Below are 27,943 nucleotides of genomic sequence, written 5' to 3'. Positions count from 1 at the left end.
TGATGCATCATGGGAGAGCCCATAGCAGGTGAAGGCCGTTTAGTTCATGGGAGATGAGAAGCAAAGAGACAAAGAGGAAGGAGATGGGGCTCCAATATTGTGTTCAGGACCTCGCTCACGATGGCTCACCTTCTTGGGTTTCACGACCTCCAGATAATACCACAAGACAGTGGCCAACCTTCTAATACTTGTGGCTTTAGGGGACATCCAGATCCAAACCGTAGGGCATACCCACATTCCATCATCTAATCTTCAGCTCCCTTATTCCTAACAGATAACCCTAGGATAACCCATCACTTCCAAGTTCTCATTTAAAAAAAAAAAAGATTTAATCATGTATACAGTGTTCTGCCTACATGTGTGTCTGCATGACAGAAAAGGGCACCAGATCTCATTATAGATGGTTGTGAGCCACCATGTGGTTACTGGGAATTGAACTTGGGGCCTCTGGAAGAGCAGCCAGTGCTCTTAACGTCTGAGCCATCTCTCCAGCCCCATCTCTTTAGGGAATAGTGCTTAATGTTGCTGAAAGGATATTTTCACTTTATGGTACCCTCAAACACTCTCAAGCCTGAAGAAAGCAAATAAAAATTCCTAGGGGGCATCCATCTCGAACAATCTCTAAGGCGTGGGTGAGCACTAGGGTCCAACTCAAAAGGAAACACTCTCCAGCCTCACCCATCCATCTAGAAGCAGTGGAAACATCCTGCGACCTTCCTGCCTCAGACACTGCAGTTATATAAAGCTGTGAGCCACCATGCGAGTGTTGGGAGCCGAGCCTGGGTCCTCTGGGAGAGTGGTCAGGGCTCTCAACTGCTGAGTTGTCTCTACATCTTCGAACTGCCTATATCTTAATAATAAACTCACAGCAGACACATTTTATGCCATGGTTTCCAGCATACTTCTCATAATAAAGCTGCATGTTCTCTGAAAAAAAAAAATTGGGTACCTAATCTCTTATCAGGAAAGGCTAACAAAAAGTCCTGAATGCTATCTATAGGGACTCATTTTACTTTTGCCTATTTGCAGTGAGGAAAAGGAAGATACGGTGCAAAGCACAGGACCATCCTATAGATTTCACACCACTGCTGTTTAATTAGAAGCGCTTGAGTCAAAATGGTAGATTATGTGCCTCAGGGCACCCCCATATGGGGGTCTCTTCCTTCCAACCTTCCACATACCTGGCCCACTGCCCCTCTCACTACACGCTTCAACCCCACCTGCCTTCCTTCAGTGTGGAGAGGCTGTGGTGGCGGCCACCCAAGGGCAAGCCAAGGTTATGAGGTTGAGAAAGTCTTCACAGCACAAGTAGATGGATGCTTCTGGACGCCAGAAGGTGCTGCAAAGACCTTTGCCTTCCTCACAGTTCACTTAAAGACTTCTGATAAGAGCTCTGGGCATGAGTAACAGCCCTGCCATGTAAAGAGCCATCATGAAGCTGATAATTCACAGTGGACACGACTTTACAACCTACAGAGCACTTGCTCACATGTTAGCGTATGGTTCTCACAATCAGCTAAAAGATAGGCCCTATCACTTATAAATTAGAAGCCAAGGTCATTGAGAGGGAAGGGACTGCCTATGGGCTATTCTCTTGGCCAGTGACACAGTCAGGGCTGGAAGTGACATCCTTTGGGACTACAGCCCACTGTTGCACCCATCATCAAACCAACAGTGTCACCAAGAAACCCGAGAGGTGATGCATTCAAGTGGCTCTGGGGCTCCTTTCCCTCTGGAAGCAACTTGATTGTCCATGGCTTCCTCTGAGGGGCATCTTTATTCACTGCCCTGGACTCCCTACAAAACATGGCTGTGTACAGGAGAGCTTCCTCAAGTATTAACAAGTGGCAAACGCCACTAATGTCCACTGGTTGGCTAGCTCAGTTGGTTAGAGAGTGGTGCTGCTAATGAGAACAAAAGGCCAAAACCAGCTGATCCTGGCTAAGAGACAGAAACAGTTACATGCTACGGCAATCACCTGGGTGAGCTTATGCAGACACATAAGCAGCAGAGCAAAAAAGAGCTGGGTGACAAGACGTGGAAATAGAAGTGTAAGAAAGGGAAGGAAACCTGAGCCCAGTGCCAAGAACACCCACACAATCCAACGTAAAACTAGCCCAAGACACACCCTAAGGTGTGGCCACTGTTTAACTGTCCCTACCCACTACCTGCTCCCGTCATACAGATACCAAGGCCACCATGTCCTCGTATTCAATCCATTCATCTGTTCGCAAATATTTGAGTGGCTGCTTGGTGCCAGCGGGTACGGACACAAAGTATGACTCACAAGGTCTCCTCTGGAATTTTTATTACTGTTACGCAATTGAGATTTGGCCTCATGACAGGGTGCTTGAGTTTGGGAAATATACTCAAGGGAGGATTGGCAAGAGTGACCACAACCATGGCTGGCTTTATAAAATGGTATTGCATAGGGTGTGTTCCTTTAAGGAAAAGCAGATTAGAAGTGTGATAGGAATAATCAATTCTGAGAAATACACCCACCATTTAGTATTTTAAGTACACATTGTTATTCTGTGTGACTCAAGTTCTCTACAAAAAAAATCCTAAATATCCTCAGGTATGTAATTCAGCTGGGTGTGGAACCATATTCTATGGCTTGGGAACTGTATTGCCTTAAAGAGAATACCTAAATGATTATGACCCCACTGTCAGAGCTTAAGGACTGTTCACAGGGGCAGCATGCACAGGTACCCAAGGAAGACACTAGGAGAGGGCGCGCATCCACTCTAAGACAATGGGGCAGACATAAGAGGATGGGGGGAAAAAAAGATAACACAACCAAAAGACTAAGATTGTAAGAACTCGGACACATTAAGGTAAGGTGACCTATGGAAACTTCTGGTTTCATGCCAGCTGCCCAAAGCCTTCCTTCCGTGGCTCCTTAAACTCTAAAGGACCTCATGACCAAACTCCCCTAAACTGGATTTCCTTTTGAAAATATGGACAAGCCCGAGTTTGAAGTTGTAAGCAACCCCATCTCAGACACTCTGACTTATTAGAGTATAGGGCAATCTTGCGGGTACCCACCCCAGGTGTTTGGAACCCGGGAGGCTGATTAAGTCACAGAGGTGTTGGGCTTACAGCTGCCAGCCCTAGGTCCTTCTATCTCTCTACCAAGGGCCAAGGAAACAACAGGCTCAGTGAGAGCTGCTTGGACTTGAAGGCACAGGCTTAAAGCCCTCCCACTTCCCCTGCCACCAAGCCTGCCACCCAGAGAAAGTGCAGTCATCTTTGCCATCTGCTGAGGGAATGTGAACTTTATTTGAAACCTGCCTTTCCACACCACTCCTGGACTTTCTCCCCCATCACAAATTTCTAAGATCTTACCAAAGCTGAAAGTCAACATACAACCTAGGGCCACTCAGGTTAGGCAAAGCTGTAAAACACTCTAGACCCATATTTTAATACGAAGAACTTCCAAGTCTTCAAATTTAGCATGGCGAGAATTTCTGAGATGGGTAAGACCAGGCAACAAGGGTGAGCTACCATTACAAAGGTTTGCCAACAAGGGTCACAACCCCTTCTCATTGTGGTTTCACTGGGGTCCAGAGGTATTAAGAAACATCTATGTCACGTGTAAACAGGAAAATAGAACAGGAAATAGTTCAGGCCTCAGGGAAATGATTGAGCCTTTTCTGTAAATATGCTTACACTGTACAAGAGCCACAGAGGAGCAGATGTAATGGTAGTGCATGCCTGTAGTCCCAACAGCTTGGAGCCGAGACAGGAAGATCATGAGCCACATAAGGAGCCCAAGGTTGGCCTGGGGTACCCAGGAAGACCCTGTCATTAAATCACACACACACACACACACACACACACACATGGGAGGTGGGAGACAGAAACAGAGAAACACTCAGAGAGAGGGAGGGAGGGTTCTTGAGATTCCACTCATGTAAAAAAACGGTCCAACATTTAAAGTAAACATTACACTTGATCACTTGGGTCTGAAAGACACCTCTTCAGAGCAGAAATTCATTGCTGCCCTCACAGACCAAAGGAAAAAGTCACTCTGTCCACTGTAAATTTAAACAGGACTATCTAACTTTTCCAGAATTTAGAAACCCAAGGCAGATTGCGGCGGTATTAGGTGCATGGGACAAGAAAGGCAGTCCTGGGATTTTGCTCCGTTTGGGAGAAGAGGTAAAGTCAATGGTTCCTAGATTTGGGATTATTTATTTTTATTCACATAATGGTAATTTTCAAGAAATACTTTAGGAACCAAATCACCTCTTGCTGCCAGGAAGGCGCAGAGAGTACTGCATCTAGCCAGCCCCCTTTCCACACCTCATCACCCACACTCCTCAGTGGGGAAGAGGAAAGTCTTAAGTTTCCAGGAGCAAGGTGAAAGCTGAAATTCCAACAACAGAGGGTAATTTTCAAATCTCTTACTGGAGAGATGACTCAGAGATCATCTCTCTGACCTCTGACCACTGACTGCTCTTCCAGAGGTCCTGATTTCAATTCCCAGTGACCACATGATGGCTCCAATCCATCTAAAATGTAATCTGGTGCCCTCTTCTGGCCTACAGATGTGCATGCATGCAGAGCACTGTATACATAATAATAAATAAAGAAATCTTTTTTTTTTTTAATCTGTTGCTACTGTTTCAAAACAATGGGAAGGAACTTGGCTCAACTCTGCTCAGTATGAGCCCTGTGCTTGCAATGGTTCACTGCAAAAGGTCTCAAATTACATAGGTCTACTCCTAAAATGATGCTTACCGGTCTCTACACATAATGAAAAAGGTCAGAAGGTTGACTCAACTTCATGCCCCACAGGAATGAGGCTATGTTAGAACCACTAAACAGATTTACTAAGTTAAATATCAATGGTCTCTATCTCCCCAGGAGCATTTTTAGTTTGGGACCACCCAGGGCTGCACAGCTGGTTTCACACTAGCAGAAGGTAGGTGACAAGATCCTGGCTTTAGTCTTTTCTTATGAGCGCACATGGGGAAAAAAAAGCATAGAAATGATTAACCCATAGTGAGTCAATGCTTTGGGCATGTTTTCTCTTTGTCTCTACATTTCTCTTTGAGTAGGAATCCCATTCTCTGGTGTCATGATCGGAAATAAACTGAAGAGAGGTCAGTGGGCTCTGAGCATTCAAGAGCATAAAGAAGTCGACGAGAGAGCTCAACCACGGCAGCCCTGACCCCAAAGTTCCCAGCTGTCCTTTCTCCTATAGAAGCTGCAGCCTCCCAGCAGGGAGCACTGGCACCTGTCAGACAGTTACTGATGCCTTCCTAAACAGCAGACGGATGTATGTGACTCATTGTCCCCACTAGGAAACCATGGACAATGTAAAGTTAGTGCTATACTATGGGAACTAAAAAATTAGTGCTATACTGTCTTTTAAAAGTAAGGTTAAAGGGGAATTTCACAGAGATACAAAAACCTCAAGCATAGTCCAACAAAGGAAAACCGTCAAGATAATATTTAGGATCCAGGTCAGACCACAGGAATGCAAGAACTGTGACAAGACATGACATGCCACATCAACAAAGCGAGGTCATTTGTATGACCCATACATCTGCAGAAGAGTCAACACATCTGAAAAAAATAATGTAACTTTTAAAATCTGAGGCACCTTTCTCCATGTCATGCCCATCTCTCTCCAAAGGAATAAATCTGTTTAACCCAGCAATGATCAGCTGACCAAAATGGGGTGTGGCTCAGCAGAAGAGGGCAGTGACTTGGGGATTGAATGTATCTTTCAGAGTGTCACACCCAGTTAGGGATTAGTGTTGGACACTCAGTTCCCTCATCTGTAAAACAAGAATAATGCTACCTATTTTAACTCATGAGGTCATTGTATAAGGATCATATATATACATCCATATACACATACACACATACACATATACGCACATGCATACATATACACACATGTACAGACTCTGCACATACGTGCATACTCATACACACATAAACACATATACGTACATACATATTCACACACATACACATACCACTCACATACATGCTCTACACACACATACACATACCCCACACACATATACACATATGCATACATATACATAAACACACACATACACACATACCCCACACACATACACATATACACACTATATATATGTGTGTGTGTGTGTGTGTGTGTGTGTGTCTGTGTGTGTGTCTGTGTGTGTGTGTGTGTGTATATATATATATATGTATGTATATATATATATATACACACACACACATACGAGACAGAGTCTTAGTATGTCAACTAGGATGGCCTTGAACTCACCATAATCCACCTGCCTCTGCTTCCCAAGTGCCACCATAGGTTTGTGCCACCATACCTACAGTTTAAGAACCAGAGGATGGAGAAGAATGCTGTGAACTGCCAACTTCTAAACAGGACAGGGCTGTTGTACTCATGATGTCACACAGCAGCAATTGTTGCTTATATGAGATTTGCATAAGGGTGGACCACCAACGTGCCAGCATAGATAGGGGAGGGGCTCCACCTCTCCTTAAAGAGCATACAGGCAGTTAACCCTTGCTGGGAAAGGGAAGCTATAGTCCTCAGTGGGGTGGCCACTGTTACTTGATTTTGTTCAAGTAAATAACTTTCCATCCAAGCTCACACAAGTAAAAGAAGTAGGAGCAGGACTTGTGAAACAGAGGTTCTTAGGATGAAGTGGATAACAAGGGGACATAATCAAAGTACATATATATATATATGAGAAATTAGAGACCAATAAATAAACGTTAAATTTAAATTATGTATATTTCAAATTAATAGGGACACGACTGTATAAACAGTCATTAAACAAACAATTTATAAATGGGAAATGATTTGCAGTTAGCAACAGATTATTATAGCAGCTAACTTTTCAAGAGTAATTGTGATTACATTCAATACTCTTTGCTTGATGGCTTTAACATCTACCTCCCATATAACTTGCAAACAATGCACTTGTGGTGGTTTGAATGAGAACGGCCCCTACAGGTTTGAATATTTGGTCCCCAGTTAGTGGAACTGTTTGAGAAGGATTAGGAGGCGTGGCCTTGCTGAGGAGGCGTGTCTCTGGCAGTGGGGCTTGGAGGCTCCCATTGAGCTATCTCTGCTTTCTTCTGTGGATCTGTATGTGCGCTCACAGCTACTGCCCCAGCACCATGCCTTCCTGCAGCCACGCCCCCTGCCACGATGGTCATGGATCCCAGCCCTCTGCAACCAGGAGCCCCAAATTAACATTTTTCTTTATTTTTCTGGCGGTGAGGCTTTGTTTTGTTTGTTTGTTTGTTTCTCAAGTCAGGGTTTCTCTGTGTAGCCTTGGCTGTCCTGGACTCACTTTGTAGACCAGGCTGGCCTCGAACTCACAGAGATCTGCCTGCCTCTGCCTCCTAGAGTGCTGGGATTACAGGTGTGCACCACCATACCAGGTTTAAACATTTTCTTTGTAAGTTGCTGTGGTCATGGTGCTTGTTATGGCAATAAAAAAAGTAACAAGACAGCATTTAGAGGTTAAACACGCACACAGTCATGCTTAATTACACACATCTATCTGTACACATACTGAATATACAGTCTGTATATTTTAATTACAAGTACATAATATTACATGCACTGTAATTAAGCTAAAAGCTAATAAGGAAATGCCAAAATATAAGTAGAATGTTTCCAAGAAGGCATTCCAAGATTTTGTGATATATAGATATAGATATAGATATATACATATATATCTATATCTATCTATATATATATATATATATATATATATATATTACTTTTATACATTGTTTAAAAACTCTTTACTAATGGCATATAGTCCTTTAAGGTGTCAATAATAGAAAAGAAAAAAAATCGACTGTTAAAATGTTCAGCTGTGGAAAAATAAGATGAGAACGAAGCCCTCATGACAGGTGTGGTCTGAAAGACGGCTTACTCACACCTAACTGATCCAGCCGATCATCCAGAAAAAAGGCTGCCGTCGCTTAGAACGTACAATGAATAATCTGCCCGCTTACTGTGTAAAGAAAGGCAACGACGGAAGTTCCAGGCAGCACAGAGGACATGAGCAGAAGATGACTAACACCGGGTTGTTCTTTCAGTGTTCTATTAGAAGACCCAACTGCCAGAGAGAGATGGGCTAGCGTGGTAAGCCTACGCGAGAAAGCAGGTGGGGGAGGGGCAAGCGAGTGGCATCAATGGAGGCGGGCCCAATCTGGAGACTCCAGAAAAGGCTTCAGCAAGCCCGCGCAACAGGGAGCCCTAGGAGTTTAAATTCCAGAGGAAAGGAAAACATTGTGAGCTATGAGTGGGCAAGAGGAGGGACACAGGATGAAGAAGGGAGCTGAGGCAGGTATGGGGGCGGGGCGGGGGTGGGGGGTGGGGAAGAAGGAGAAAGCCAACAAACAACAGCCAACTCATTTTTTGACTTCCGATGGTGGAGGAGGCAAACACACAAGGCTGGGCACCAGGAAGTCACCCAGTGTGCCAATCTGCATAGAGACAAGCTTGCATAATGAAGGAATACTGATGCATCTGCCTGCTCTAAGGATACACTAAGGAGCCAACTGAGCGCAGAAACTTCATTTGGACAGGGAACTTGAGTCTAACAGGCAGTTTGGAGACTGCGGGACACAGAAGGGCTCTATTAACGCACACATATGCTACTTGTTAGTGACTGAATTAGCACCTAATCTAGGACAGCCGACTCCTAAAAGATTGCCAAAAAATCCAGCCCTCAAATGGACCATACTGTACAAATAGGAATGTGTTGACAAACAGTCGTGGGGCAAACATACATTTCAACATGACTATATCCTGGACCAATGCAGCGTGGGAGAGTTCTCAAGGAAGCCATGGAAAGCAGCGCCAGTGAGCACACACTGTAGGGTTTTCAGGAGACAGGCTTATGAGAAATCATAACACAAGACAGACAGGGCCAGGCTCAAACCGCAGGCCTTGGGTCTAATACGGTGAGTTCTTTATTTCCACGGGGTCATGCGTTTATAAAGTGCTACACTGCACTTGCACTCACATGGTAAGACTAGGCTTCTGACAAATAGGTAAGGACAAAGATGGCTTAGGTATTTTGCTTAAGGCTAGCTGACTGCAAAGCTGGCTTGTGTTCAAAACCTCTTCAGGGGTTTTTGTTTACTTTTCAATATCCTTTGTGTTTCTGGTGCTATGCGCAATTGTAGCTTTCAGTCATAATCACAAGGGGCCGGAGGAGGAAATGGACCGGCTGGTGAGGGGCGTTAAGCCAGTAAGAATGTGTGAGGCCCATGTGCAGTTTGCAGGCTCAAGGGAACATATACAAGCCTTGACTGTAAACGGCTCGGGAAATGTACAGACGACACAGAAGGTGCTCTCATGGAAAGGGCCCTGCCACACTAGGGCAACAACCCTGCAACCATTTTGAGTTTGGTTTATTCTAACAGGCACTACACGGCTGTACTCAGAAAGTAGATAGTTCCAGGTTCTGGAAAAATGAAGATTCTTGTTAACAGAAGGCAGAAACAAAGGTTTTCAGATAGCCTAAGTCTTCCTCAAAGCTCAGAGAACAGAACACACACAGCACACAGAATACCAGCACCTTGAATACAAGACGTGCTGGTCTGCCCCTGCCTCCGCCTGAGGATGCGCCTCATCGCCCTCAGGCACTGCATCCTTGGCTGGGGACTGGACCTCAGTACTGTATGTAAATTCCCCCTCACCATGTGTCTACTGCAGCCCAGAGAAGACAGCCAAACTCCAAGCTTTCTCTGTGTACCAGCCACAGGAGTCTCTCTGAGGATTTGAACACAATCTCAGAATTATGTCATGGTCTCGACCTCAGACGTTCGAGTCCTGCCAGCATTTGCAAAGCAGATGAGTACCCACAAGTATGGAGCCCAGGGGGGAAAAAAAAGTATGGAGCCCAGCAGGGGTGGACATTTCTTCCTGCTGATGGTCTCCTAGGTATAAAGAGTTGGATGAGAACTACAGAGACGCAGGGTGTTCAAACTCATTCCAAACGCCTCATAACTAAGGCTGGTAGGTGCGGTACAATGTGTTTCTTTTGGTGTGCGGCGGTGGATGTCCCTACCTCGAGGCTAAGTAGTCAGAAAGCACTTCAGTGGGGGAGAGGAAAGGAATGGGGTGGGAAGAGGCTGGGAGCGACTGGCTTCTAATCCAGCAGGGGAGGGCACATTTCACAGCGGAGGAAAGTTCCGCAGCCCCTTTGGGGAAAGTACAAAAGAATCACAGCACAAAGAAAAGGAGCGCCAATGGGGAACAAGAAACTGCTGGGCTGCAGGATTAATCTGAGCGGGTTTTCTTGATGAGTGCAGAGCGAAGCCAGGCTTGAAGGAGGAAAGTGAAAGGAATTTGGTGGGAAATATGCGTGGAAGCCATGTATGGTGGCTCTGGTCTATAATCCCAGCACTCAGGGGAGACAATGGCAGAAGTTCAAGGTCAGCCTGGGCTATGTATAGCCAGTGCTATCTAGCAAGGCATATCCAGAGAGAGGGAGAGGGAGAGAGGGAGAGAGAAAGGAGGAATGGAAACAAAAATGACAAAACCATGCTCTTAAAGTTTAGCTGGGTGTGAGGGTGCACACCTCTAATGGCAGCAGTTGGGAGTTAAGAGGCAGGAGGATCACACATTTAGGGCTAGCCTGGGATACTTAGTTGGATCTTGTCTTAAAAGAAAGAGGAAGGGAAAAGAGGAGAGAAAGAAAAGAAAAGGAATCAAGAAATGGTAAATAAGCCTCAGAATGCACTTTTGTTCCTTCGTTTCCGGTCTTCTGCACTGTTTCTCAGTTTTCAAAGCCTGTTTAGTAAAAATTTCTGAGGTAGTCCCTACCTTTCCAGCCCTCCCCCAAAGTCTCTGGGCTTCCCAGAGCAGGAGCAGGGAGCTACCCAGGATCCTTTACAGCTGTTTCCAACATGTGTGAGGCCTACAGCTGTGAGATGTCAAGGTGACAGTGAGAAGACCAAATGACATCTCAAAATCAAGGGCCCAGCAGAGTTTCCCTCCACTGTTACAAGTTCTTTCAACACAGTCAACTCTCCCCACTTAATCATGCACATCTCTGTACCAGAGCCGTGGGTAGTTCCTGTGCAAAGGCTAGGCTCTGAGTTCATCTCCAGCATTCCAACCAAGCCAGGGGTGGCGGTGTGTGTGCACCTGTAATCTCAGTGCTGCAGGCAGAAACGATTCCAGAAGCTGGCTGTGTGGCCAGTCTACTTGAAACTGAAGCTCCAGGTTCAGGGAGAGATCCCTGTCTCAAAAAGTAGGATGGAGGGCAACAGAAGAAGAAACCTGGCTTCCACAGGTGCACGCACTAATGCAGGCATGGGGCGGGGGGGGGGGGGGGGGGGAGGAGAGGGGTAAGGGGGAGAGGGGAGGGGAAGGAGGGAGAGAGGGAGAGGGAGAGGCACACACACACACACACACACACACACACACACACACACACACACACACACACGCAATACATATACCCTCCTGGCCTACCAACAGGGCTCTCCAGAACCTGATCAGCAAAGACGTAACCCCCTTGCACACCTGTGCCCTTGGTACTCTGAGTTCACAGAGTAAGGAAGCACACCACGAAAAAAATATGAGCCAAGAAAGAACCAGGGCTCTCTCGGGTCACAGCTTTTCCCGTTTTGTGTCTCCTCAAACCCTGTTCTGCATTTGAGTTTTACAAAGCACTTGCAGTATAAGTTCCTTTCAGGTTATAGACAAAACTGAACAAACCCCCTTCATCACACACTAGCACCTAAACCAAAGGTCCTTTTTGTTTTACCTACATTCTTATCATAAACTTGTTACCTACAACTTGCCTTTCTCCTTCAAAGCAAGGAGCCCTGGGTGTGGAGAGGGGGTGGGGAGCCCTCAGCCCTGGGAGAGGCTAAGTGAACCACAGAAGAAAGCTTCTGGTACAAGCTGTGCTGGTAAACATCGATTAACTAGCATGTGATTAACCAGACTTGGCCTGTCCAAATGTTTATCGTTTAACCAGCGTGTGATTAACCAGACTTTGCTTGCCCAAATGTTTAACTCCTCCTCTATCTCTTTAAAAAGATTAAGACAACAAATCAGTAGACACTGTTTCTATACCCACCCCTCCCCCCAAAAAAAAAGAAAGAAAAAAGAAAAAAAAAACCACATACAAAAAGAAAACCAGAAAATAAAAAACTGGGGTGGCATATGAATGGTGTGTATGTTGTGTGTGTGTTAGGAAATAAGATGGTACAACCTCTGGTGACAGCCTGTACACTCTTCATAAAAGTCAAGTAAGATTGACCATAATCCCATAATCCCAATAATCCTATTTCTGGGTATGGACTGCCTCCCTACCCACCCACCCGCAAATTAAAAGCACATGCAGCAACAGGTATTTGAACCTTTGTGTTCACAACAGTGATATTCACGATAGCCCAAAGAAGAAGCAATGTTATGTCCATAAACAAGCAGATAAACACAATGTGGTCCACACAGGGAAATGGGATAAATCGTGAACCGCTCTGCTCCATCAGTGAGCCTTACGGATACAAGCAATAGCGCAGTCACAGAAGCCAAATGCTGTATGGTCAGCTTACATGAGGAACTTAGGGTAAAGTCGTAGAGACTCTAAGTAGAATAGATGCTTCAAAGGGGTGGGGGAAGGAATGCAAAGGGATCAGTGTGGTTCATACCAAGTCAACCTAATGACACACACCTGGCTAGGCTAGCGCCATAACTTTAAAACGCCTAAATGGCATTTCTTATATGCCAAACGCCAACTTCTCCAGCAATGCCAACTCATTTCTTCTCAGCCCTAAGGGAGGGTGTTAATATTGTCATCTTCCTCTTCCCTGTCACCTCACTTGGAGCCACACAGCTGACACTCACCATGTCTTAAAATACTGGGCATGCCAGCATGCCTGAGACCGCCAGCTACATCACAGAGAATCGGAACAAGAGAGCCCATCACCTCCACACTGGACCGCTCAGCTGTCAGTACAATGGATTCGGGCGCTGTAACTAATTTCACAAGACCAGAGATCATCTCTGGTCTAATTCGCTTTTTAAGACAAAATGTCTGCAACATGACATCAGAGAAATATGCTTGCTTTCTTATACTTCATATATTAACATTGTCATATACAATATATATGTGTATATATATATATATATATATATAATATACCATATATATAAGTTTACAGAGGGACTGTCCTATGAAAGAGCGCAGGAGGCCACAGAATGAAGGCTCTACATCTGACAAGAACCTCACTGAGTGGGCGGGCTGTACTATCTGGGTCTTACTACATCATCTTTCAAAGAGACATAAAGTACTCCATCTTCTCCTCCCACGTTCTGATAACTTAAGATGGGCTTCTCATGTAAAATGCGGTTCTCACCACTCCAACCACCAGGAAGGTAGGGATTGGGAAGACAGTCTGATTGATGAAGAGCTTGCCCTAGCACCCAGGCCAAAAGCTGGCTGTTCCAGCGTACACTTGTCATCTCACTGTTCATTGTAGAGACAGGTAGATCCCTAGGGTTTGGTGACTAGACCATTTAGCCAATCAGTGAGCTCCAAGTTTAGTGTCTTAAAAAAAAAGTTAGACACACACACACAAATGTAAATAAGTTTGTTAACACAGAGTTCAATAATGATTATAGGCAGATCTCCAGCATTGCTCCTGGAAGCCTACTCAGCTATCTAAAAGGTATTGTTTTTAAATTACATATCTATATTATTAGTAGGCCCAGCTAGCAATCAATCAAGACACAGACACTTGTTATATTTTAAAATAGCCTTAGTTAACCTGGGGCAGGGCAGATATCAAGCCTCTAAATTACCTCCCATAGTGTGGCAGGCATGGGATCCCTGCCTCAATCCCATGCCATCTGCTTCTAATAACTTCTATCAAGTTACCTCCCGTCCATAATCCCAAATACTTGTTAATGTTCTTCATCTGGGCCGGATTCTTCATCCATCCACACCGGCCATGTGCTTCTCCTCCATCTAACCCATGGCAGCCTTCCTCTCTTCACTTCAGGTCTCTCTCCTTTCTCCTCTTGGCAGTCTTTTTTCTTCCCAGAATTCCTCTCTCTCCTAGCCCCACCTATCTCTTGCCCTGCCCAGGTGAGATAGCTTTTTACTAAGCAAAAGGTGGGTCACACAGACAACAAACAGTACTTAGCATCAAAATACATCAGACCATCCCCCCCCCCCCCAACAAAAAGGCAGGGAGGACACAGTCACAGTGCACACACAGTATTTCACTTCGGCTCAAACTAAATACCTTTCTCTTACTGTCACCATTCTGTGAATCTCTGCCCCCACATCACAACGGGAACAAGAATACAGCTGGCCAGATACAATAACCTCATTAGTAATGTAAACTCCTCTAATGGGGAAGGGGGTGCAGGGGAAGGGGGCAGGTTGCAAGCTTTCTGCCTTTTACTATATGTTTCAGTTTACCATATTACTTAAGAATAAGAACATTCTATTGTGTAGCCTTAGTACAATTTTCCAAATTGGGAAATTTAATATTGAGACAATAGTTTGATGTATACTCGAGAGCTAACCCTTTCTGAGGAAAGTCCCTACACAGCCTTTCCCTTCTTCTTTTCCTCTTTTGTTGGCTTGTTTTTCAAGTACTAGGCACTGAACTCAGGAACTCAAGCATGCTAGGCCAGCAGTCCACCACTGAGGACTATCCGTGGCATCCCGTGTAGCTTTCTTTCTGCCCTTTGCCTTTGGCTGTCACGTGTCTCGAGCTTTATTGATCTAGAAGGCTGCCAGCTTTTGCCTTGTTTTCATCTTAGGTTTTGGAAGATCTCCAGCCACTGGTTTTCACCTTGAACACCTGTTGATCTCAAATCTATCGATCTCTTTGTAAGCAAATAAGCATCTTTTGCGCGTAAGCATACGTGCAACATGCAGGCTCTGTTTAGCTCACGGATAACATGTGATTTAGGACTGTCACTTTGGGGTGTGGCTAACTTTAATCACTTGACTCCAGGCATATGAGCTATGTTTCTCCACACTTGTGAGGAGACACTTGACGACTGTATGACTAACCCTTTACTCACAAACCTTACATCCACTAATGTGGGCATCTATTGACTACCTAATGCCAACATTCCGTCCACTATTATAAGGACCTCCTCTTATCCCCAACCTATTTGTCAATTTAGAACTGGGATTCTATATTCAATCTCCCTGATGTCTCTGGGTTATATAGAGTGAATATATCAAAGTGGCATTGAAGTAGAAAAAAAAAAGTATCAAGAAATTGAATCTTATTGGGGTATGGGATGAGCTTCTGCCACAAACCCGCAGCTCATCTTGCTTCATGGTGACACCCTGCCCTCTACCCAGCAGCCACCATGCCTGGTTTCTCTAGGCTCTGTTCTCATGGTCCTGATGCCCAGTTCCCCATCTTCTCAACAACTTTGCTATGGTGACAGTCAGTCACGGAAAACAGCTCACACAGCAGAGGACCTGCCCCCCCCCCCCCCCGGGCTTCAGTGCCAGGCAGCCCTCGAGCAGGCTGTGGATTCTATAGCCTACACTCTTTTCCTACTAGCTTTGTCCTCCCCCTAATACACAGTGGGACAAAGTTGAACTTGACAGTTTGTAAATCTATCAAAACATTTGCTTCCATCTGTTTCATTATGCCAGATCACTACTATATAAAAAATGGGGCTCTATACTGAAGGCGTGATCTAAAAGCCTGGAAATCATTAATGTGTGTATGCCCGCACTATAACTCATATTACTTTGGGGCAATGGGCACTCCCACTGCTAAGCCTCTTCCAGGCGGCATTTTTCTGTCAACCAAGATATGGGCTGGACATATTTTCATCCTATATCTCTTCAGAGTCAAGCGGGATGAATTTGGCCATTGTATTTGGTACCATTTATGGGATGATTTTTAGCAAAGAAAGGAAGGAAGGATGGATGGATGGATGGTTGAGGGCTATGCTATGTAACGTAAGTAGTGCCTGGGGAGGCAAAGTGAGGTGCTTTGTTTGTTTGTTTGTTTGTTTGTTTGTTTGGCTGAGAGCAGCCTGTGGGCCAGGTGTGTTCTCATGTCTGGTCTGTGGCTCTAAAACTGCAGCTTGTGGGTGGTTCTCCTGGCACCACGATACAGGGTTCCACGCTTCCCCTCCTGTGACACACTACAACTGCTGCTCTGCCGGGGGAGTCGATGCAGAGATCTGCACTGCGACAAAGACTATGCGTGTTATAACCAAATCGTATTACTGTGATGGAATTTCCGTTCAAGAATATGAACTGGGATCTTAAAACATTCTTTTAGTAAATGATACCATAGACTTGCTTTTTTTTAATGTGAAGGCTGGCAATAGGGGGTTTATAACACTACCATCATTCCCCGCCCCCTGCCCCCCTGCCCCCCCCACCCGCATACTTCCCTCATCCATTATTAAGAAAGAATAAGCATACGGTCAAGAAAAGCCACTTAGCCCCGCCCATTTATATAGCCCCTAACCCTTCTCCATGGGCATTAAATAACCCTTAAAGCCTTCCCTGGAGGTGAGAACTCAACTACCTCACCCAAGTGACTTGGGCCTTGGGATGTAGCTCTATCTATTTTTTTCCTCCTCCCATTCCTCTTTCTTTGTTTATTCTTTCTTTCTTTTTTGTTTGTTCTTTTGAGACAAGGTTTCTCTGTGTAGCCTTGGCTGTCTTAGAACTCACTCTGCAGACCGGGCTGGTCTCAAACTCACATCGAGCTCCCCCCTGCCCCCCCCCCCCCCCCCCGTCTTTGCCTCCCTGAGTGCTGGGATTACAGGTGTGCGCCACCACGCTCGCCTCCGTGTTTACCTTCTTTAGCCCCAAAGAGTAGGGGTTCCTTTTGCTGCCCTACTCAGTTAGGGACAGAGCAGCCCCCTCCTGGCTTGTGGCACTGACATGGGAAGAGCTGGATGCCGTTTCCTGTGCCTCACAATTCCCACCATACCCCGTGTGGCTGCTACTTCTTGGGCGGCTCATTCTCCCCCCTCCCCTCTCACACTGATGGCACAATGGGGTCTCCGGTTCTCTTTAGCACGGCAACATTCCTTTCAACATCCTTTTCATGTCTGATGCAAGGGATTATTGCCTGAAGTGGGTGGGTCAATCCACAAGCTACTGGGAAGAAGGCAGGAAAGTTACAGCTAAAGGCAGAGAGACAAAGACTATGAAGACTAAATGGCAAAGGGCACCTAGCTGTCCCCAACTGAACCCAAAGTAGAATCCAACCCAGACCCATACCTGAGCCTCACTGAATCCCAACTGCTGGCTCTCTTGAAGCTTTTGTTCAACCAACCAACCCTTTCCCTTTCCCTCCAGGCACTTAGTCCCCTTCTCTGGCTTCAAAAGGCTGTAGTTTAAGGGCTGAGGAGAAGGCTCAACTGGTAACGTACTTGCTGGGCAAGCATAAATACCTGAGTTGATCCTCAGAACTCATGCAAAAAACCCGGAGAGCAGTGGGGAGATGGAGCCAAGTCAGTCTGTCTGTCTGCCTGCCTGTCTGTCTGTCTCTCTCTCTCTGGACTTTGGGTCTGGGGTCTAGGTATGTAGCTCAATGACAGATCACCAAAGGTGTTGTGTCTGTCATGGAATATGAGCGAAGGAGCCAGAGGAGGAGACTAAGTGCCTGGAGGGAAAGGGAAAGGGTTGGTTGGTTGAACAAAAGCTTCAAGAGAGCCAGCAGTCGGGATTCAGTGAGGCTCAGGTATGGGTCTGGGTTGGATTCTACTTTGGGTTCAGTTGGGGACAGCTAGGTGCCCTTTGCCATAGAAAGATGGATAGAAAGAAAGATAGATGGATGGATGGATGGATGGATGATAGATGGTACTCTGGGAAATTTTTATATTCTTTCCAGTAAAAAAATAAATGAAAAACTATACACTGAAATATGATAGAGAAGGGAATCACACAGCCAGAGGAAGGGTCAACAAGAGCCCCAGCCTGTGAGGATGCTGATGAGGACAGCAATGAAAACCATATGCTAACTGCCGCAGAGCACGTACAGCTGGACTCGAAGCTCTCTTAAGCCCTTATGAGACTAATTTAATCCTGACAAAAACCTGTGTGTGGGAGGTACGGTTATTCCCACTTGTCGAATGATGGAGCCAAGACACAGGGGCCATGGATCCCACGTGATAATCTGTGGATCCTGGAGTGTCCCCTCTGCAAGCTGGCTGCAGGCCTCAGCTCTTGACTATGAAGTGAATTGCTGGGGCGCCTGAAATGGCTATGAGTCGAGGTGCACTAAGGGCGGCACATCAAGTGATCTGAAGATGTCCTGGCATTTATAAATGAAGATATCACAGACAGACAGACAGACAGACAGACAGACAGACAGACATATTCTATCCTTCCAAATTGTCAGCAGAAGGGCCGTGCTTTGCAGCTTGGCATCCGTTATGGAGCAAGTCTTTTGGAAAGCCTCAACTTAGCTGTGCGTCTCTTTTTAAATGTCCTGAAACCAGGTTATCAAAGATAGATAAGATGTTTGCAAACAACCACTCGTCAGCCTGGTAGAGTGATCCCTTTTCTCTTACCCTGCTTGACATAAAATGATTTCCACAGCAACTTGAAAGGAGTGAAGAAAAAGCCAAGCATGGTGGCACAGGCCTGTAATCCCAACATCCAGAAGGCTGCGGCAGGAGGATCACAGGTTTGAGGCCAGCTTGGACTAGGAAGAGCTTGTCTCAAAATGAACAAGCAAGCTAACTAACAAACCTCTCAAGACTCCCGGAGTTGATGGGAAAGATGCTTAGTGTTTTTGTTTTACTTAGCCTCATAACGTCATAGTTATATTAGGTTAAAAAAAAGTTGTTTTTAAGTTTCTTCTCAATTTGAAAATAGCTGTAAGAATCCATTGGTTGCCACGGGCAGATAGTAAGGTGCTCGGGGCTTAGAATTGGGCTTTGACATGAAATATCCTGGTTTGGTCAGCTTAAGTTTCTAAGTCTCAACATGCTCATTTGCTAAATGGGTATGTGTGTCAGCAGGTAACATCCAGTCAGGAAAGAAATTGCACTTTAGCAGGTTATTTGTTTGTTTTGTCTTTGATTTTGTGGAGCTAGAGGCTTACTGAGTATCCCAGGCTGGCCTTGAACTTGCAACCCTTGCAGCAGCCTTCCAAGGGCTGGGTTACAGGTGGGCCCCACCACAGCCAGCTGAAAAGAGTTTAACAAAAGAACTACTTAAAAAAGAGAAAACAAGCTATGGACCAATGACCATGGAGTGCACAGGGTAGGAAGGGGGGAGGGGGGAGGGGGGAGGGGAGAGGGGGGAGGGGAGAGGGGGAGGGGGAAGGAGGGAGGGATACAACTGACAGCCATCACCTTCCCAGATTTGAAAGGGCAGGAGGAGGGATGGTGTGACCAGAATCAAGCCAGAATTTAGCCGGAACACCAGCCGCAGAAGGCTACCCTACAGGACCTGTGACTTGCAGCAAAGGAACCCAGACACCCGCTCCCTACCTCCTATCCACACAGAGTCCAGGGGAGTAGAAGCAGGGGACACGGACACTCTCACATCTCTCAAAGCTAGAGTGGCAGAGCCCATACCGGATCTGTAGCAGTTTGCCTCTCAGGGCACAGAGCATAGCAGGTCAGAGGGGACGTCGGAATGACCAGCCTGGTGTCTCAAGGTTGTCGTGAGCCAAATCTTCTCAGCATCAGTTATTTTATGTTCTTGTTCATCTTAATAAGTGGCAAATGCCATAAGGGAAGGGAGTATCAGCTAATCTGGTACAGGGCCAGGATATATCTCAAGCCCTTGGGTGGAGGAAGCCACTCTTACAAGCTCGTAATACGATGCGATTTTAAATAATGCAATTATTTAAAAAAATAAGATACAACCAAATTGTTATACAACTCGGGGAAGATGTAAAGACTAGCACGCTTCAAACCAGACTGGGGTCCCATTTCTGCTTCCATCTGTTTCATTAGCTGGAGGGGTACATATTGCTCCCCCCAAACCCACCCTGGCTTATTAGCTTGGAAATACTCTGGCTTGACTAAAGCCATACATCTTCTCTAATGGCACTGAATTTTCCTGATCTGATTATGTGAGTACAGTTAATTTCATTTGGGGGGATCATTTAAGTTTAAATGTTTCAACCCAACCTAAGTATGTCTATACGTCATTTCTACTGAAGTCATTCTGAAAAAAAAAAAAAAGACTATGGGCATGGCGCTGTTCCCTGAGGAGACTGCCCAGCAAATAAGGGAGACAAAGCAGCCAGACCACACAGCATAGTGGGACATACGATCTTAGCGCGTAGAAGGCTGAGGTGAGAGGGTCACAAGTTCAAGGCCAGCCCGTGCTACATAATGAGTACCGTGTTAGCCTGGGAGATCCTATCTGAAAAAAAAAGACAAAACATAGGACCAAGACCATTTTCTAAGATCTGTCTGTCAGCTAGCACACATGCCAGACAGACTGGTGCCTACCTGTGCATGTACCGTTCCTACTGCCCCGATAGCTGATTGAGATTTGCAGTTTTAAGATTTGTTTTTATTTTTATTTTTTATTTGTGTGTGTGTGTTCATGTATGTCACGTGTATGTGAGTGTCTGTAGAGACCAGAGGGTGTTGGATCCCTGGAAATGGAGGCTTCTAGTGTGGGTGCTGGTCCCCTACAATTGCTTTTACCCCTGTGCCATATCTCCAGCCCTGAGATATGAGAGATTCGATAAACTAACCAAACTAGTAGATTTTAAAAGTTAAAATCCCACAGAACAGCTCAACATTAAAGCAGTATAGGACTATCTCATTTATTTAAAAACTTGAGCCTGCACGCAGAACTATGAAAAATGAAGTGTGACTTTTTCTGCATATCCCACCACATACCCAAATTCTACCCTTGCCCCCATTAGAAATGTCCACTAACAGTCTGCTGCAATGCCTGGAAAACTATTTCATGGGGTGTGGGAAATGGCTCAGCAGGTGGAAGTGCTTGACCTACAAGGTAGGCAATTGAAACTTGATTCTGGAAGCTACATAAAGCCACACACTATGGCCTCAACACTAGAGACCCTCAGCAAGGCAGAAGAGGAGAAATGCCTTCTAAAGAGTTGTCCTCTGATCTCAGTGTGCACGTTACAGTGCTCGTGCCGGGCGGAGTAGAAGCCTACACAGAGAAACTCTGTCTCAAAAATTAAGAACAAAACAAAACAGAAAAACAAACAAACAGAAATCTTGTACAGAACAATTTCCTAAATGTTTACATAAATACATGCATTTATAAAAACGCTGCTCATCATTATATACATGTTTTCTGTAGATAATCTTTTTCATGCAATGGATTTTTTTGGTAATGGATTTTTTTGGTAATTCATTTCTTATACAATAGAGCTATTTTTCTTTTTCAAGGCTGCATATTGTAACTTATGCAAATATTTATTTAAGCTACTCCCCAACAATGAGACATTTAAGTTAGCACCAATTTTTCGACATACTTCAATATTACACTCACTCACAGTTCTTTTTCTTCGATTTACAATTAATTCCCTCTTGATACAGCATGACCGACTTCTATTCAAGCTAATTTTCAACCATGGATCAGTGCCATGGTAGAGTATAGGTTTAATAATAGGTAGGTGTGTGTGTGTGTGTGTGTTTAAGTGGTTAAAATTTTTTAATTTTTCCAAAGAGACACAGGTCTATAGCCCTTGAATCTGGGCAGACTTACAATGGTTTTAACCAATCGAGCATGGCAGAAGTAATGTCATGTGACTTCCAAATTCAGGTTATACAAAAGCCATGAGTCTTCCAGAGGCTCTTGGGACATTCTCTCTCCTTAACCACAGTCCTCTTGGGAGCCAGCCACCATGCTAAGAGACACCCTGGTGAGCAGAATAGTTGGACCAGCCTTTAAGCCACCCAGCCTCAGGTACCAGGTCTGTAAGTGTAGAAGAGGCCAGATGCCAGCACCCAGCAGCTTGAGTCTTTCAAGCCAAGGCTCATTAATTTGTCCAGGAAATAGAGCAGAAACAAGCTGCCCCCCACCATGTCCTGTCTGAATTCTCAGGCCTGGGAGTCTGTGAACGTACGTTTTGGGGCAACTTGTTATTACACAACGCTATAGAGCTGAACAGAGTGTGTGCATAGGGCCACCTGCCTGGTTCGGGGTGTTATTCTTTCTTTCATCTCAAATTCTGTTGCTTGTAGGTAGAAAGACAAATCCAAGACTCTTGACATCTGGACTAGAACCTCAAATTAAACCCAGTGCTTGTTGACTAACTTGAAGTGTGCAAAAAATCTATAGAAGTCTATCTTTCTGTCTCTCTGCTTTCGTGTGTGTGTGTGTGTGTGTGTGTGTGTGTGTGTGTGTGTGTATCATTTCCAATCAGTGAGAGCAAAGATATACAAATGTAAATTGATAGTGAGCTTGGGATTTAAGTCTAGTCAGCTGTGCTGGCCTTGAACTTCCTAGCATGACTTTCACAGATTGACAGTCCTTCTAATCTCAACAAATTGTGATTCATAAAAATTTGTTTTAATACCCTGAGATTGATAGGAATGATAATTAATTTTAGCACACGGGAAAGGAAGAAATAGTAAAAACATAAATAGAAACAAATCTAGAAAGGAATAAAACAGGAAAGAAATGTGCCTAGGGACTCACAATGACTACAGTTACTGAATAAGAGCAGAGCTAAATTATAATATTCTGTCTCATGTCATCCCCACCCCAGGATGACAGTTTATTATATTCAGATTTTTTTTTAAGATAAGAAATTGTACAAGGCAGTAGTGGTGGTACACGACTTTAATCTCAGCACTAGGGAGGCAGAGGCAGGCAGACTGGTCTACAGAGTGAGTTCCAGGACAGCCAGGGCTACACCAGGAAACACTGTCTCAAAATGGGGTGGGGCATAGTTACCATGCTGAGAAACAGGAAGACAGCACCACACCTGCTAGTTCATGGCCAGCGCCAGCTCCTAGTAGAGAGCCGCAGGTACCTTGGGCTCCAGCCTTCCCTCTGTGCCACCAGAGTTAAATGTCAGTCATTTGACACTGAGCTCCATATCACATCCCCTCCCTCCCTCTCTCTCTCTCTCTCTCTCCCTTCCTCCTCCCTCCCTCCCTCTCTCTCTCTCTCTCCCTCCCTCCCTCTCTCTCTCTCTTTGTTTTTGTTTGTTTGTTTGTTTGTTTTTATTTTTTTCAAGATAAGGTCTCTCTGTGTTAGCCTTGCCTCTCCTGGACTCGCTTTGTAGACCAGGCTGGCCTCGAACTCACAGCAATCTGCCTGTCTCTGCTTCCCAAGTGCTGGGATTAAAGGTGTGTGTCACCACGCCCAGCTCCCTCCCTCTCTTTTTACAGATACCCAGCAGTCAACAGAGAAAAGGCTCAGGGTCATAGAGCATCACAACTGCTCTTCCTGTCTCCCTAAACTCCTGGGATGCATACTGAACTGAGAAGGCGAGTTCTAGGGTACCCATCACTCCTGGCAACCAAAACCAATAAAACATATCCATATCTATAGCAGTCCACCCTGCTGCCCTTCTGAGCCAGCCCTGCTCCATCTCTGCCCATTCAGACAGCGCAGCCATCTGTCCAAGGCTATCCTGAAAGCATTTAGTATAGTGCCAGAGAAATCTCTGCAAGCATTGGTCTTTCCGTTGTCCGACCACTCTGAAGGCTAGAGAACCTGTGGCCACAGGAGGTTTTGTGATCAGTGTGGTACAGAGCAGACTATACAAGGCCTCAGGCCAACCCGACTCTGAGCATTATTTCATCCCCTTGGACACATGTGGCAATTTTTCTTTAGCTGTCAAGAGTCAGTACTTAATAGAGTCTTATCACTCTAAGTGTGGCCTGAAAGCCTAGCAGCTAGTCTTGCCCCCGGTCCAGCCTCACTGGAGAAGAGTATGCAGTTAAATTAAATCCTTATATAACACATGCACACAGCTAAGGGTGGGCAGCTGTTTACAGGAGAATCCTCATTTGGTACTGGACATTTCTGTCCCAGTAATGCCCAAGAGACTAGTCCTAGCAGACATTTTGAAGAAAGGGCTTTAAAGGGTGGGAGAAAGCGTAATCCCCCTTTTGGCAGAAAGACCTCATTGTTCATGCATTCTTGATGTGGGGGAAGGGAGCCCACATCACCTTATTTCAAAGGGGAATCCAAGGGCACGAAGGTAAAATGAAATCACCACCCACCACTGCAAATGCTAATTGCTCTAGTACACGGTATTATCAAAGTTCCGGGTGGGAGCCAGGCCAGAGGAAACACAGCCACACACAACGAAATGTTCAGTAATTGAATCTGCGTCTTTACCAAGTGATTCCCCATCAGAGAGATATCTAGCAGCATCTGGAGACATCTCAAGTTGTCATAAGTGACAAGGTACAAACACAAGGCACAGGCCAAGCATACACGCCCCCCTCAAAACAAAACGGAAAAAAAAAAAACCAAAACAACATAGCAAAGGACCGCCTCTTACGAAACACCCAGAGATGCATGGTGAAAGCCTGGCCTTCAGGATTCCCTAGCATGCTATTTTTCTCTCCTTCCTCAAGCTCCTCCCACTAGTAGTCTTCACCCCAACAAGCAACTCCAGAAGTGGCCTGCACCCACCTTCCTGCATAGCTTCCCCCATTGGCTCTAACAAGAGCCTGCCATTGAGTATGTGACAGCCTGGGGACAGAGGAAGGACCTGCTTGTCCTGTCCTCATTATTCATGCAGCACGGGCCCTGGGTTACCTATTATACAATCCTGCATGTACCATGAGAGCTGGAAGGGCCATTGCACTCCTTCGGGCTGCTCCCCTGGGTATGAAAGGGACCATCATCCGGGCAGATTTTGGCACACAGACCCTCTCCTTTATAATAGAGGAAAAGGAGCAGGGCTCACAAGGAAACTGAGCAAAGGAATAATAGTGCGAGCCCCAGCTTTTGAAAGTGCAGGCAACTGTTGAATGGCCCCCGCTAGCTTTAGCTCAGTTTTGCTGAAAAGGAACCCTGGCTCGCGCCTGTACTGAAACGCACCCTCCAGCATCCTTTCCCACTGTTTTGGCTCCCCACTCTTCTAATCCAAGATGCTGTCTAGGATAGTGGATTTCATTTCATTGGCCAGAAAAAGAGTGGTCCTAAAAGGGCAGGAAAATCATGCACCCCAGTTTGGCCAGCATCAGTATTCACCGCCCCCTTTCCTAGGTATCTCAGTTTGGACAATGAGTTATAACCTTTCTTCCGGGGCATGCTGTTCCCAGAGAGAACAAAGCCGCCGGCTTGGCATGCTTTCGCAGAGCGCTTTAAGCCACAGACCTTAAAGTTAAACACATGTGCAATTACGTCTAATTTGGCCCTTGCTGGTGATGTGCCCAATGACCGAAATTCAGCTTGCAGGAAAATGACTGGACGCTGATGAAGGAAAACCTAGGGCTGAGCAAACACACTCTGATCTTGTGACTTGAAGGCATCAAGAAAGGAGGAGATTGGCACAGGCTATGGGAAAACCTGCCCTAAAGCAGACCCATAAAGTTACCCAAGAATTTCCAACTCGAACTCGGTTAAATTCCAACCACTGACCCCGGCGTTGCATGAAAACTCCCATCCCTGGGTGGTTTGTGTGAGCTAAGCCAGGAGGCACAGGTGATGTCATGGAGCTTATGGGACCAGGTGCGGTAGCCGAAAGGTGGGGGTGGGGAGGTGGCAGCTAACTGATCACTGGCCAGCCACTGCTGATTTCCACCCAAACTACTACAAGCCTGAGCGACACAAATACAGATTGGGAGAATTGTCTCTCACAGCCTGAAGGAATCACATTAAAAAAAAAAAAAGTGATTTCTTCTTTTAATATGATTACAGGTCTCTCCAGGAAGAAGGAAGCCTACAGAACAGGAAGCGTTGTTCTGTTTTAAACAACTGTTAACAATTTGACCCGTATCTTTCCAGGCTTCCCCTATACAACCTAGGTTCCAGCCGCCCAGCGTGTCCTGCCCTTTTCACTTCATTACACAAACAGTTCTTCGTACCGTGACAGACTTTTTATTTAAGCTGCGGTCTGTGGCTCTCCAATGGCAACATGAACAGCTGTTTGCTGTCCTGACTTTATGCACAACAGAAAGTAGTAAATAAGGTGAGAAAGGAAAGCAAACAATAAAATGTTGACGAAGACCCCCCCCCTCCCATCTCTTCCCCCAATAGTCTCAGTCCCCCAGTGTGAAGGCTTCTTTAGATTCTGTTGGACAGCAAAGACAGCAGCTTCCTGACCCAAGGGGACACACTCAGGCTCTAGCAGGTCAAGCAAGTCGGGGAAGGAGAGGGTACAGAAGGCCAGGTCCCCTTGCCAGGAGAGAAGGAATGCCAAGGAGGAGGAGGAGCAGAAAGTGTGTTGGGGCGCTAGAGAATCCCTGACAATGGGAGCAATAAAGGTCCCCTCTCTGGATAGTCCTCCCCTCCCCTCCTCTCATACCACCTGTGCACTCTCTCTCCACAGAGTGCTCCTCCTCCCCTTCCCCACTCACGAAGTACTCTCCCTGCCCAGCAAAGGCTTAGTGCCTTCTACTTTGTCCTAATGATGTCATCAGACAGGGACACTATAACCATACTGTCAGAAGAAACACCCTAAAGAGGTATGTGTGGCCCTTCATTTGACTGTTGAAACCAATGAACCCTAGGGAATTATAATTTCTCCATATCCCATGCCAGGGGATGGGAAAGCCCTGGTGCCAACTAAGGAGAGAAACTTGTCTCCCAGAATGGGATTTCATACAGTTCTGAGACCACGTTAGAGGACAGGACAGAGCCAAGACAATGATGGATCAATGATGGGTTGGACCACACCTTGACCACAGCTGCATAGTTACGTTTCACCCTCTATGTAAAACCTAAATCTCACATCCAGATCCTCCCACCCCCAAGAAGGGCTGTGAGGTGGTTCAGAAGGTAAAGGCATTTGCTATGAAGTCTGGTAACCTGAGATGTGTCCCCAGAAGAGAAAACAGACTCCCCAAAGTAATCCTCTGACACTTCCAAATTGTCCTCTGACCTCCAGCCATGTTCCTGGCATGCATGCCCCATCAGATAAATAAGTGAGTAGATAGATAGATAGATAGATAGATAGATAGATAGATAGATAGATAGAAAGATAGATAGATAATTGATAGATAGATGATAGATTAGATTAAATAGATAGATTAGATAAGTAGATAGATGGATAGATGATAGATAATTGATAGATGATAGATAGATAGATAGATGGATAGATGATAGATAGATAGATAGATAGATAGATAGATAGATTTTTAAGGCCCCTGAAGATTTTCTTTTTAAGACAGAACCACTAGATCTCTTTATTTGCTGTTCTTCCTAACTTAGTCACATTGACAACATCTCCTTTCTCTGCTTTTCACTGCTACCTGTCTCTTTCATTAGGGTACAAGTGGCTTAACCTAGCTTATATGGGGGCAGCCAGGTCCCAAGCTTTAATCCCAACAACTCTAGTAACACTGTGTGACCTCATCGCCTTCAGTTCACAGAGAGAAAGCCAGGGCTGAGCGGTAGTAAATGACAGAGCCACGTGGTGGTAAGCCACACCACCACAGCCCCATGGGAACATCAGCTCTCTGGAGACAGACCGCAGCCCAAGGTCAGGTGTCCGAGGAACGCTAATATCTCACTTGTGTCTTGCAGCATTTTGGGGTTTATGAAAATGAGCCGATGTATAGAGATGAAGAAGTTGGGTAGAGGGAAAATAACAGAAGATCAATGAAAGCAGAGGGACTATAAATACACTGAAACCCATGCACAAGGCCTTCACAGATTTTATAGTTACATCCCAAATTTGGCTGTGCTTTCTATCAGCCAAAGCAAAATGGAGAAAGTGGATGTTCGTAAACACGAGTTATGGAGTTATTTCAGAACGTCCGGTTGCTATAGAAATTCTCTTGGAAACAGTATCTGTCTCAGCCATCCAGTCTGATCAAAGGGGCTTCTAA

The 27,943-nt window shown here is 45.5% G+C and overlaps 1 protein-coding gene across 2 annotated transcripts in view; it reads right to left on the bottom strand.

The window, feature by feature from the left end:
- The window catches only part of IQGAP2 (IQ motif containing GTPase activating protein 2), a 272,620-nt gene that overhangs the window by 225,089 nt on the left and 19,588 nt on the right, over positions 1–27,943 (bottom strand). Inside the window, exon 1 of one of the 2 annotated variants that reach the window (XM_084802702.1) lies at positions 6,278–6,408. The exons of the other annotated variant lie outside the window; for it this stretch is intronic. Coding sequence (XP_084658828.1) covers positions 6,278–6,314 — 37 coding nt within the window. The 5' untranslated portion in view covers positions 6,315–6,408. Of the gene's footprint in view, positions 1–6,277; positions 6,409–27,943 lie in introns of those variants that run through there. 2 annotated transcript variants of the gene reach the window in all.

This window comes from Acomys minous (assembly GCF_964271855.1).
Source record: "Acomys minous genome assembly, chromosome: 11".
In the NCBI taxonomy this organism is placed as follows: Eukaryota; Metazoa; Chordata; class Mammalia; order Rodentia; family Muridae; genus Acomys; species Acomys minous.
Note: the sequence above shows the minus strand (reverse complement) of the source record. Positions and strands in the feature narration are given on the sequence as shown.